The sequence below is a fragment of the Bubalus kerabau genome, chromosome 5, assembly GCF_029407905.1.
Source record: "Bubalus kerabau isolate K-KA32 ecotype Philippines breed swamp buffalo chromosome 5, PCC_UOA_SB_1v2, whole genome shotgun sequence".
In the NCBI taxonomy this organism is placed as follows: domain Eukaryota; kingdom Metazoa; phylum Chordata; class Mammalia; order Artiodactyla; family Bovidae; genus Bubalus; species Bubalus kerabau.
This window is the reverse complement of record NC_073628.1, coordinates 93,204,592-93,218,881: the sequence shown is the minus strand read 5'-3', so window position 1 is coordinate 93,218,881 and position 14,290 is coordinate 93,204,592. Positions and strand designations below refer to the sequence as shown.

The window sequence follows — 14,290 nt, the reverse complement described above, 5'->3', positions numbered from 1 at the left end:
CTCAGTTCTCCCCATATATTGAAGGTAAAAAAAAAAAAAGCAAGATGTAGCTATGGAGGTGAGACCTCATTCCATACAACATGCCATGAATTGGTTTAATACCTTGTAGGACAAGTGAACTGTGTAGCAAGACTGAGAAATAAAAAACCATGGATGTTACTGATCTTACTACAGAAGTCTGCCTACCTGCACTTTTCTTGGCTCCTATTTACTTTGAAGCACTTGCCAGTAAACTTGCTGGACTTGCTAAACAAATTAACCAAAATCTCTTCACCCATTTGCTTCTATAAATTCTATACAATTCCTTACACCCCAGGGATTGTAGAGTTCACCAGGAATCCAGGAAAAGAGATTAGTGCTGGAATATGCTATTTATCTATTATATCCAAAAAGAGTGAAGAAGAAAACATAGATTACAACTTGTGGGCAGACATTCTGTGGGATTGCTGTGCATAAAGATGTCTCATCATGATTAAAGGAAGCAGAGTCTTACTTCTAGGTCATTTTCATCTTCATTCATCCCAATTTCCCTCACTTCATCAAGATTTGTGACAGCAAATGCCATTTTAAAGGATGACTTTATTATCTTCAATTGAGTTTCAAACTGCAATGCAGGATCCACGAAGCTGACAAAAAAAAAAAAAGATATAATTATTAAACTAAGGAAAGAACAGATGTAAGCTAAATTTAGTGGCCTTTTCTTAGTTTAAGAGTCAGTATACTAGAACACGAGGCCCAACTTTTGGCTTTATATACCATGTGAATTTTAAATATTACTCTAAAATTATTATGGTGATTTAAATATAAAGGAATCATTTTTGGGTAAAAAATAATTTGTAATCAGTTATTTAGAATTCAGAATATATTTCTCCATAGACATAATACTTTACAGGGTGGTTATTTCCCAGCTAAGCTCTTCAAGCCATGCTGAAATTTAGGTAGTTGAAATATATCACTGCCACATTTTACATAATCCATGAGACTGTGTTTTTCACATGTAACACTTCTGATATTGAGATATATCTTCCAGTAGATGGCAAAATAAACCTTCCCATCAACCGTTAAAAAGATAAGTTGTGACACAGCTATTTTTCCTTTGATAAGTGTGATCTGGATAACGGTGCCTCCTGATTTTTTAAAGTACAAATAATTTTTTTTTTTTACAAGATGGTAATAGAGTTGGTAAAGGTAGGAAATCTTGCGCTGAACTCAGAATCATTTCCCTCTACTGGACAAGAAGATCTAAATATCTGCTATCCATTGTTTGAAATGGAATCTCCTGGAACATAGTAGATAATTTTTTAAATCTTAGGAAGATTGATTTGACTTATTCATGGACTCCAGTGGATTTTCAGACTCTGAACAAGTAAAAGTGTGTTACCTATCAATAAGTTCCAGTGGTTTTTTTTCAGTGGTAGGATTCTAGGGATGTATGATTTGGTTTAGGAAAATGAAAAATTAATATTTTGATAAAACAGGAAATTATCTTGAAATGTACTTTGAAATCATATTACCAGTTCTAAAAATGCTAAAACGGTCCACATGATGAACAAGGATTAGGAAAGTAGCATGATGCTCCCGGTAGCTCAGCTGGTAAAGAATCCGCCTGCAATACAGGAGACCCCGCTTTGATTCCTGGGTTGGGAAGATTCCCTGGAGAAGGGATAGGCTACCCACGCCAATATTCTTGGTCTTCCCTGGTGGTTCAGATGGTAAAGAATCCACCTGTAATGTGAGAGACCAGGGTTCAGACCGTGGGTTGGGAAGATCCCCTGGAGGAGGGCATAGTAACCCACTCTAGTATTCTTGGCTGGAGAATCCCTATGGACAGAGGAGCCTGGTGGGCTAGAGTCCATGCAGTCATAAAGAATGAGACACAGCTGAGTGACTAAGCACACTAAGCACACACGTGATGCTCTGATGCCGTTCACAACTGCTGATGGAGTAAGAATCTTCCCATTTAAATGTGAAGAAGGTTGAGGGGCAGATATTGGTGATAATAAAGAAGAAAGCCCAACAAAAATATATGGATCAACATAGACAATTGCCAGCAAATACACTTCTGAGAATTGCAGTGTAAAACTTTTCTTATATTCTAAGATATATAACAATATGGTATAGAAATAAATGTGAGAAGAAACAATAAATATCTCTCACAAATTACTGTATGCTTTAAAAAAATTTTTGAGCTAAATATTTGTTTCTGATATTGGAGTGAAGTGAGAATTAGCGGTAAACCAAATATACTAAAAATTTTTCTTGAAAATGTTTTATTTCTTCTCATTATAGAGCAATAGTATTATATAATATTAGTAAGTGAAATTTTTGCAAGATTAATTTCAAGAATCACAATTGAATAAAGGAAAGTAGATGCCTCGATAAAAGCATAGGAATATTATATAAAACATGATCAGAAATAAATCAGGAGGGCTATGTCAATATGCTGTATGATTAATTCAAATAAAAAAGTATTAAGAGATATGTACAGTTAATGTAAATGGATAAAAGTCATAGTTATTAACATAAAATCTCAAGCACATAGAAACAAAATTGAAAATTGTTGAACATATTTATTAAAATATAATATAAAAAACTATTAAATTATTAAGAATATAAGGAGAAATAGAAGCACATAGAAGATTAAGCATTCAGTTATTAGTATGTGGCAGGTAAAAATTATAAATCTGCAAGTGATAATATCTTTAATATAATTAATAAGGAGATATAAATAAATTATACTAATCAGATAACAAGGGTTATCTCTTTAAATAATCAGGGAATGCTGAAAAATATTTTTCATATAGTTAGCCATAGAAAGTTTCAAACTATAAAAGCATATATATTTCATTCTCTCATCACCATGAGAAATCTATTTTAAAAATTAGAAAATTTGAAGTATTTAAATATTATCAACATTTTTTTCCTTATTTAAAATGAGACAAAAATAATAAACTATGCATATAACTTAAGATTCTGAAAGGGCTAAAAATACAACCAAAGAAGTGAAGGGCATAAACAAAATAAATACATTATTTAAAAAAAATTATAAGGGGAAATAAGTATAATGGCAATTTTAAAGATTTAAAAGAGAAGTAAAAAGGGAGTAGAAACTAAATAATTAGGAAGACTAAATTAGTCAAAAAAAGAAGGAAGATATTATATGGGTTTAATTTTGTTATTGTTTACTTGCTAAGTTGTGTCTGACTATTTTGCGACCCCATGGACTATAGCCCACCAGGTTCCTCTGTCCATGGGATTTCTCAGGCAAGAATACTGGGGTGGGTTGCCATTTCCTTCTCTAAGGGATCTTGTCAATCCAGGGATTGAACCCACATCTCCTGCTTGGCAGGCAGATTCTTTACCACTGAACAACCAGGGAAGTTCATGGGTTTAATAGTAACAAACTTCTTTTATATTGTTAAATTGTACAGGTATATATGAAGATATAACATGTGTAAATCTTTATATATCAAATAATACTTGATCAAAATATGAAAAGCAAAATTTATAATAAATTTTTAAAAATAAAGGAAAACCATTATGTATGTGGGAGATTTTTAACACATTTAAGTAGACCAAAAAATTAAAATATGGAGAAGGGGATTCTAATCTACAGTCTGCCTTTCCATGAACCTTGTAAAATAACATAATATTCCAAATCTTGTCTATATGTATCTTTGTATATATGCATGCATATCTTCCAGGTGACTAGGCTTTGATGAAACACATAGGTGCAGTTCTTCTGGAGAACGAATTGACGCTATCAAAAGCTCTAAGACAATTCATCTCATTTGCATTACTTGGGGTTAAAGGGAAACAGATGCTAAAAGAGGATTTTAAGAAGTCTAAGAGAAGTAAAAGAAATTTCCAAAAGAAGCAGAGAAGGAAGGAAGAAAGATCAAGGTAGGAAGAGTCTTGGATTACAGCAAGTTCCAAGGAGGTTTCAGCCTGGCTGATGAGGATCTCTCAAGCTGAAGTCACCCATTGGCACCCATTGGAGTTATTTGTCCTACCATGCTGGGTCACTGATGCGAGCAGCCCACAGGAAGTGAGGCCCACAGACCATGTTGGCAAATCTACACAGGCAGCAGCTGTAGCTGTTGGCCAGTGAAGATCTTCCAGAGCAGGGCATTTTTATGGTTGCCTATCATTTAAATCAGGGCTTCCCTGGTGGCTCTGTGGTAAAGAAATACACCTGCCATGTATGACACTTGGGTTCAGTCTCTATGTTGGGAAGATCCCTTGGAGAAGGAAATGGTAACCTGCTGGGGTCCAGCCCCAGCAGGATCCAGGGGTACCCTCAGGATGATGGCTTAGGCGATAAGGATAGCAAAGCAGAGAGCAGGGCTTGATCTTCCTTGATTAACACAGAAAGCCAATAAAGCTCCTGTGTTCCAAGGAGTCATCCTGAAAGATCAGAGAGAGAAAAGGAGGGAAAAGGGAAAAAAAGAACGACACGGGGAGACCAAGCTTCAGTGAGTGAGGCCCATAACTTTATTTTCAAAAGGAACTTTTATACCTTGACTTGTACATAGAGGGAAATGAAAGATGCAAAGTCATACAGAGTCAGCCCAAACATTACATCTGTTTATCAAAACCAGGATTTTTTCTGCATACCTTTCCCATAAACAATGTTGTGTACAATATCTTCTGGCCTTGGAGGCCTGTGGACATTTTATGACCCTTTTTTGGTAAAGGCTGATCAGTCAGAAAACTTATTTTCCCTTAAAGTGTTTTTTCTCTATTTTTCCCAGCCTCAGAAAATAATAAACAGAGTTACATTCTCACAGAGCAAAGGTGCAGTAAGTTACAACAAAGAAAGAACCAATTAGCTCAAAGGTCTGATGTGGTTAATTCCAAGGCTGCTACTTGTTTTTCTTACATTCCAACTATGTTAACTAATGCACTCCCAGGTGCACAATGGATAAGGGATATGGGAACTTGGCAAAGCATTGGCCCAATAATGAAGCCCTTTACCAGTACTATCTATTCTAATAATTTTTCATCCCTTAAAGGACTCTATGCTCATTAGGACTTTTAGAATGTTTTGGCTTCCTGTGCCTTTCAAGGTTAGGGAGTTATGAACAATCATGTGTGTTAATTGCAAGAGTATAGATAAACCTGTCAGGCAAGCTAGAATGCCAACAGAGGGGTTAAAATAGAAATATTCCTTTTATGTCCAAGAGACTTATTAACTAAAGCCCTAAGTTGACTTTTTCCAGAGAAAGGTGGTTGGGGATAGCCCCCTGTTAATGTCAGAAGAGTTGGTGAAAGGCACAAAATAGTAAGACAGACAGATTTTGGTTTTGGGGTAGATGCTCGAACAGATTCAGAGGGTCCCTCGAGGCCTGATCCGCATTTGCCTGTCAGGTCTCTTCGGCATGACCTTTGTCATGGGTGGGATCTCCCATGGTGGCTCCCGGCAGTAACCCATCCCAGTGTTCTTCCCTGGGAAATACTATGGACAGAGGAGCCTGGCGGGCTACAGTCCATGGGGTAGTAAGAGAGTCAGACATGACTTAGCGATTCACACACACACACACACACACACACACACACACACACATCACTTAAACCAGAAACCTCACTCTCAGAAGGGTATTTCAAAGAAGTTTTTCAGAGCAGATACAATCTTTTATGTACAAGGATGATCATCATAGTATTGATAAAATTTAGTTTCAGTTCAGTTCAGTCGCTCAGTCGTGTCCAACTCTTTGCGACCCCATGAATTGCAGCATGCCAGGCTTCCCTGTCCATCACCATATCCCGGAGTTCACTCAAACCCATGTCCATCAAGTCGGTGACGCCATTCAGCCATGTCATCCTCCGTTGTCCCCTTTTCCTCCTGCCGCCAATCCCTCCCAGCATCAGAGTCTTTTCCAATGAGTCAACTCTTCACATGAGGTGGCCAAAGTACTGGAGTTTCAGCTTCAGCATCAGTCCTTCCAATGAACACCCAGGGCTGATCTCCTTCAGAATGGACTGGTTGGATCTCCTTGCAGTCCAAGGGACTCTCAAGAGTCTTATCCAACACCACAGTTTAAAAGCATCAATTCTTCGGCGCTCAGCTTTCTTCACAATCCAACTATCACATCCATACATGACCACTGGAAAAACCATAGCCTTGACTAGATGGATCTTTGTTGGCAAAGTAATGTTTTTGGTTTTGAATATGCTATCTAGGTTGGTCATAACTTTTCTTCCAATGAGAAAATGTCAAAATTTGGAAGAATTCTGTGCCATTGAAATGAAAATATGATCTTACAGAAAAGTTAAGACAAAGTAAAAGTAAAAAGTAGTATAGTAGTTTATCTGCCTATTTATGCAATACAGAAATGTTTATAAACATCAGAAAGAATAGATGCTGAATTAGGGTGGAGGAGCCTGGAGTAATTTTTCACATTGTTCATATGTATCTATTACATTTTAAAGGTATTCAACTAGTCCAATAAGACAGCATGAAAGCTTATTATACCTGGAGTTCAAGGCCAGGATCATGGCTTGATTACTTATCAGACCTGAGTATGCGTCCCATAGGCTGGTAGCTGATTGCTCCTGCAAGTACCAGGAAAAAGAAAAGAGTCAATGATGATATACCTGTGGGGCTCATAACACCATGTGTAATTCTGCCTTCTACAGAAACCAAAGAGACCAAACTGGACTTGAAACATAAGCCCAAACTTTTATAGAAGTGTTGAGACCAGACAAATTGTAATTTAAAACCTATGCATGATACTAAATGCTGGCCTTTTGTAGCCAACCATGGTTGTCTGTGTAATTGGCATTTCCAGACAAAATTTTGTTAGGAATGCTCTTTACCAGGTGCTCTCGTATACACCACTGTTAAGTGCAATATACTCCTTGTGGAGTCTGTCTATGAAGATACCAGCAAGGTGATTTATGTTAGGCCTTACTGAAGAATGTCCAAACTCACACTGCTATAGAATGAGAACCAGGTACAGGTCAACATATAGCTGTCTAATGTAACTATTTAAACTTATATATGATATTCAGTGGGATCCCAATAAGAATTTCCATTTTTTTATACAAGAAGTTGGAGAACTAGAGAAGGACTAATAGAACAGGATCTCTTTTCTTCTCTGCATCTCACCCTTGTTTATGTAAGCCTCTGTTGCAATGTCACTTTCTTGTATCAGGCCCATTAGTACTGTTGATAGAAATTCTCAGTATTTCTGAAATAGCTCAGAGTTCTCTTTCAGGTGCATGTATGTGAGCATAGTCACTCAGTCATGTCTAACTCTTTGTGACCCCATGGACTGTAGCCCACCAGGTGGCTCTCTCCATGGAATTTTCCAGGCAAGAACATTGGAGTGGGTTTCTAATTCATACTCCAGGGGATCTTGCCAAACCCAGGGATCAAACACACGTCTCTTTACCACTATGCCATCTGGGAAACCCCTTTGTTTTAGGTACTGCTTTATGATAATGATTTTTCAAAGAGGGTTTTTTCTCTCTAGCGCATAGGCAAATGACTGCCCCTGATTGCTTATCACCCTAAAAGAGCCCTTCTCCATTTGCTCAGTGCTGCTCCATTGACTCCAGCAATGAGGGCCCTGTGGGATCTATGTTCTGCCTCTGTGGAGTGTAAGAACAATCTTGAAAGATAGAACTATATTCCTGTCTATTAAGTCCATGTTGTGGGGTGCATGTTTGAATTTTCATAAATTTCTATATTGAAATGCTAACCCCAATGTAATGATATTAGGAGGCAGGATCTTTTGGAGGTGATTAGTTTTAGATGAGGTCATGAGGGATAAGTCCTTTGAGCAATTAGAGCCTTTCTAAGAGAGAGCTTGCTTTCAATTTATCTCTTTACCAAGTAAGGATACAAGGAAAGGATGGCTGTCTGAAAACCAGGAAGAGGAATCCCACCAGATACTGAATCTGCCATTTTTTGGTCTTGGACTTCACAGCATCCAGAATTGTGAGAAATACATTTCTGTTGTTTAAACCATTCATTCTCCTGTTGTTGGTTAGTGCTTGCTGCTACTGCTAAGTCGCTTCAGTCGTGTCCGGCTCTGTGCGACCCCATAGACGGCAGCCCGCCAGGCTCCTCCATCTCTGGGATTCTCCAGGCAAGAACACTGGAGTGGGTTGCCATTTCCTTCTCCTATGCATGAAAGTGGAAAATGAAGATGAAAGTGAAGCCGCTCAGTCGTGTCCGACTCCTCTTCTCGACCCCATGGACTGCAGCCTACCAGGCTCCTCCAGCCATGGGATTTTCCAGGCAAGAGTACTGGAGTGGGGTGCCATCGCCTTCTCCGTGGTTAGTGCTTAGTCATGTCTAATTCTTTTGTGATCTCATGGACTATAGCCCTCCAGGCTCCTCTGTCCATGGGATTTTCCTAGAATACTAAAGTGGGTGTAGAATACTGGAGTGGTTGCCATTTCCTCCTCCAGGGGATCTTCCCAACCCAGGAATCAAACCCACATTTACTGCTTGGCAGGCAGATTCTTTACCATTGAGCCACCTGGGAAGCCCATCCATTTTCTGGTCCATAAACCAGCCCAAACTAACTGAAATAGCCATAGAAACTTCCTGATTGGGGATCTTAACTAGAAAATAGCATCTTCCCACTAGAGATAAGCATCCTGCCATGATCTTTCTGGGAATCACATTGATTGTTGTCTAACACCTCTTCTCTGTGCTGTGCTCAGACTGAGTGGTGCAGAGGACTATTTTCTTTTCTCTAAAATATTTATATTCATATTTAGTATTGATTCCTAACAACATCAAATATGATTTTACTTAATCTTGAGAGAATAAGTCTTTGCTATGCTACTTATTAACATTTTTCACATTATTATTACTTAGCATGGAACCTTCTGTATGGCAGACAGCTCTCACTGTAATATGGAAGTATAATGGTAATTCGTTTATTTTGGAAAGACATTTTTGTCCTCGTCACCACTTTCATTTGATTTGCCCAGAGATCCATTAGTTGTATTTCTCAACAATGACTAACTGAACATTTTGTCTGATATGAGTAATGATCCTCTGGCGATATTGTCTCAGTGGCAGATTTTCTTATAAAATACATTCTAACTGAGCTTGAGTCCTTGGAAATTAATATATGACACTTTAAATCTCAGTCACTGGTTCTCAACACTGGCAGTATATTCAGTTCAGTTCAGTTTAGTCACTCAGTTGTGTCCGACTCTTTGCGACCCCATGAATTGCAGCACGCCAGGCCTCCCTATCCATCACCAACTCCTGGAGTCCACCCAAACTCATGTCCATCGAGTTGGTGATGCCATCCAGCCATCTCATCCTCTGTCATCCCTTTCTCCTCCTGGCCCCAATCCCTCCCAGCATCAGAGTCTTTTCCAATGAGTCAACTCTTCACATGAGGTGGCCAAAGTATTGGAGTTTCAGCTTCAGCATCAGTCCTTCCAATGAAATCCCAGGGCTCATCTCCTTCAGAATGGACTGGTTGGATCTCCTTGCAGTCCAAGGGACTCTCAAGAGTCTTCTCCAACACCACAGTTCAAAAGCATCAATTCTTCAGTGCTTAGCTTTCTTCACAGTCCAACTCTCACAGTACATTAAGGGGTTAAAAAATACTGATTTGAATACTGGACCACACCTTCAGAGATTTGGATATAATTAATCTGTATTCAAGACCTGGCATCAACATTAAAAAAAAAAAAAAAAAAAGCTTCAAGGAAGTTTTGATGTACTGCCAGAATTGAGAAGCCCTTTTTAATCCTCCTGCTTGCTTGTGCAGTAATAATCATCGTTTAGTTGATCTATAATAATGTGGACCTCTGCTTCTCCTGTTAACTAGCATCTCTCTTTTTCATGGAGCCAGATTTGTTACCACAACTCTAGCACCATCTTATTGTTCTGCCCATATTACTTTAGTATATCATTTGTGGATTCACTGATTCACAATACTCCTTCCTTGTTATCAGCATGCTTTCATCTGGGCTATATATACTGATAATGCTTACCTAATTCCAAAAGCCAGTGTACACACCGATAAGCAATAAGGATTGTCTAACATATACCTATCCAACCAGTTCATTCTGAAGGAGATCAGCCCTGGGATTTCTTTGGAAGGAATGATGCTGAAGCTGAAACTCCAGTACTTTGGCCACCTCATGCGAAGAGTTGACTCATTGGAAAAGACTCTGATGCTGGGAGGGATTGGGGGCAGGAGGAGAAGGGGATGACAGAGGATGAGATAGCTGGATGGCATCACTGACTCGATGGATGTGAGTTTGAGTGAACTCCAGGAGTTGGTGATGGACAGGGAGGCCTGGCATGCTGGGATTCATGGGGTCGCAAAGAGTTGGACACGACTGAGTGACTGAACTGAACTGAACTGAACATATACAAACTGATTCTCCAGGGGTGTCAATATAGGAAGTTATAGAATTTAGCTAGGAATTTTTGCTTTTCCCAATTATGCTTTTTGTTTTTCAGAATATATAACATGTTCACCAGTGTTCGCAGAAATTCTTCAGTGCTTCCTCTGGGGAGATACATTTATCATTATAGCTTTAACTTCTATTATATGGATAAGTTCTCTTTTATATCATTTTCAATTACTCCTTAATCACTATGACTCTTCATTGGAAACCCGTAATAATTGACAAAATGGTCACAATCCTGGAAATGTGTACTTCGTAATATATTTCATAACATTGGATTTTAGGGCTAGTCTTATGGGCCTTAAGCTTCCATATTTATTATTTAGGTTTTCTTCTCTAAGCTAGCCATCTGCTTTTTATATATATCTTATATCATTGACATCTTTGTTCAGTATCACTTGTCATTCTTGGCAAGAAAAATTGGAGTTGTGCCAACTTGGCTAGTTTCTTGAATCTCAGATGTTTCAAATCACATATATATCATGTGTGTCTTATGCCACCTTAGCCAGGGTATTATCATAATAATCATTATCCTGAGGGAATTTGAACTCCCCTCTGGTAATTCACAAACTCTCCTGGGAATGTTCAAAGGGAGTCATGGACTGGTCTTCTAGAATAGTATGTGAGTCTGTACCTTTTCCTTCATCTCTACCTCACTAGAACATCTCCTTTCTCTGACAACAGCAAAATATGAAAAGTTCAGGGAAATGGGGCATGTGAATTAAGGTATGAGTATTCAATGTCCTTACCTCTTCGTTTTGTGCTGGTGCCACACGGAAGGTAGTGATACTTGTTGCTGATGCTCTTGTGTCCCTACCAACCCTGCCAAGACCAGATACTAAGAGAGCCGAAGGCTACACCCAGAATAAATTCACCCCCTACCCAGGTGGCTCAGAGGTAAAGAATCCACCTGCCAAGCAGGAGATGCAAGTGTGATCCCTGGGTCAGGAAGATCCCCAGAGAAGGAAATGCAACCCACTCCATTGTTCTTGCCTGGGAAATCCCTTGGACAGAGGAGCCTGGTGGGCTACAGTCCATGGGGTCACAAAGAGTCAGATACGACTTAGTGACTAAAACAACAACTCCGCAATCCAGTTAAATTATTTTTCACTACTACAAAAAGCACCAGAACCAGTGTAACTACGCTGTGCACTCTTAGTATTGTAGTTTTTTCAGTTTTCACTTGTTCTTACATTCATTTCAGACTTTAACTCTGGGGGAGATTGGTGGGACAAATTCCCGAGAGAAATTTACAATGTTGTTATATTACGTAGAACTGCCCCCCTCCTTTTAAAAACTCATTCTATTTAAACTAGTTTTGTGCCTCCACTGTCTTTCCTTAGAAAGCTATTTTCCAGAGAGGTGTGGGACTCTCATCTCTGCACCCTACTAGAAGTCATACTTCACCGATTCTCCAGACATTTTAGGGTTTTAGTGTCAACATATTAATAGCTTGACTTGTGATAGGACCCCAAATACACACTCCCCTCATCAAAAAGCCTTTGCCATTCTTACAAATCCTCCCATTCGACCAAGCATCTTGTTATGGAAAAATAGAGAACTGAATAGTTCTTTTATATTACTGTAAGATTGCATTCCCAGGATGCAGATATTTTCAGTTGACCATCAGACAGTTATTTAGTATCTACCATGTACTAGGCACTGTGTTAAGCAGTGGGACTAGAGCAGGGAGCAAGACAGATAGTATTTGCCTATAATCTCGTGGGTAAGTAAACTTGAAACAAAGGAAATTGGTACATGATCAAAAGAGGAATTACAGGGACTTCTATGGGAAGCTAATCTAGCAGAGGATATCAAGGAAAATTTGTTTTCTAAAGAAGTTTTAGACTTACGTTTAGAGACTTATAGGGGTCAGGAGAGCAGAGGAAGAGTTTTTCAAACAGAGAAGCACTAGGGCCTAAAGATGACTTGAGAAAGTATTTGTTGCATTACAGATGTGGTTCTCAGCCCTGGCTGAACCTTAAAATCACTTGGATCCCTTCTGAAAACACAAATGCCTAGACTTCACCTCACAAAAGTGATTCAAAATCTCCAAAGGTGTGGCTCTAACAACAGTATTTAAAAAGCTCCACACACAATTCCATTGGGTTGGCCAAAAAATTCGTTTGAGTTTTTCCATAAGATGGCACAAAAACCCAAATGAACTTTTCGGCCAACCCAATAATATGAAGCTGGAATTGAGAACCATTGTATTGAGGTCATAAAACGAAACCATATGGATGGAGCAAAGAAAGTAAGGAGAATGGTAAGTCATGGGGCCAGAAAGGGTAGATCGCAGCTGGTCCTATTGAGAGCCCTTTTGTGAGTAAAAGGACTTAGTACTCATCTCTCAGTACAGTTCAGTTCAGTTCAGTCTCTCATTCGTGTCCGACTCTTTGCGACCCCATGAATTGCAGCATGCCAGGCCTCCCTGTCCATCACCAACTCTCGGAGAACTCATGTCCATCGAGCTGGTGATGCCTTCCAGCCATCTCATCCTCTGTTGTCCTCTTCCCCTCCTGCCCTCAATCCCTGACAGCATTAGGGCCTTTTCCAATGAGTCAACTCTTCATATGAGGTGGCCAAAGTACTGGAGTTTCAGCTTTAGCATCAGTCCTTCCAAAGAACACCCAGGGCTGATCTCCTTCAGAATGGACTGGTTGGATCTCCTTGCAGTCCAAGGGACTCTCAAGAGTCTTCTCCAACACCACAGTTCAAAAGCATCAATTCTTTGGTACTCGGCTTTCTTTATAGTCCAACTCTCACATCCATACATGACCAGTGGAAAAACCATAGCCTTGACTAGACGATCCTTTGTTGGCAAAGTAATGTCTCTGCTTTTTAATATGCTGTCTAGGTTGGTCATAACTTTCCTTCCAAGGAGTAAGCATCTTTTAATTTCATGGCTGCAGTCACCATCTGCAGTGATTTTGAAGCCCCCCAAAACAAAGTCTGACACTGTTTCCACTGTTTCCCCATCTATTTCCCATGAAGTGATGGGACCGGATGCCATGATCTTAGTTTTCTGAATGTTGAGCTTTAAGCCAACTTTTTCACTCTCCTCTTTCACTTTCATCAAGAGGCTTTTTAGTTCCTCTTCACTTTCTGCCATAAGGGTGGTGTCATCTGCATATCTGAGGTTATTGATATTTCTCCTGGCAATCTTGATTCCAGCTTGTGCTTCTTCCAGCCCAGCGTTTCTCATGATGTACTCTGCATATGTTAAATAAGCAGAGCGACAATATACAGCTTTGATGTACTCCTTTTCCTATTTGGAACCAGTCTGTTGTTCCATGTCCAGTTCTAATTGTTGCTTCCTGACCTGCATATAGGTTTCTCAAGAGGCAGGTCAGGTGGTCTGGTATTCCCATCTCTTTCAGAATTTTCCACAGTTTATTGTGATCCACACAGTCAAAGGCTTTGGCATAATCAATAAAGCAGAAATAGATGTTTTTCTGGAGCTCTCTTGCTTTTTCCATGATCCAGCAGATGTAGGCAATTTGATCTTTGGTTCCTCTGCCTTTTCTAAAACCAGCTTGAACATCAGGAAGTTCACAGTTCACGTATTGCTGAAGCCTGGCTTGGAGAATTTTGAGCATTACCTTACTAGCATGTGAGGTGAGTGCCATTGTGCAGTAGTTTGAGCATTCTTTGGCATTGCCTTTCTTTGGGACTGGAATGAAAACTGACCTTTTCCAGTCCTGTGGCCACTGCTGAGTTTTCCAAATTTGCTGGCATATTGAGGGCAGCACTTTCACTGCATCATCTTTCAGGATTTGAAATAGCTCCACTGGAATTCCATCACCTCCACTAGCTTTGTTCGCAGTGATGCTTCCTAAGGCCCACTTGACTTCACATTCCAGGATGTCTGGCTCTAGGTGAGTGATCACAC

General features: G+C 39.5%; 1 protein-coding gene across 1 annotated transcript in view; it reads right to left on the bottom strand.

Annotated features, from left to right (window-relative positions):
• MROH9 (maestro heat like repeat family member 9) overlaps positions 1–14,290 on the bottom strand; it is a 118,009-nt gene that overhangs the window by 77,486 nt on the left and 26,233 nt on the right. Inside the window, exons 2-3 of the mRNA XM_055583777.1 lie at positions 6,476–6,555; positions 494–626 (exon numbers count right to left, since the gene is read on the bottom strand). Of these exons, the coding sequence (XP_055439752.1) occupies positions 494–626; positions 6,476–6,555 (213 nt within the window). The remainder of the gene's footprint in view (positions 1–493; positions 627–6,475; positions 6,556–14,290) is intronic.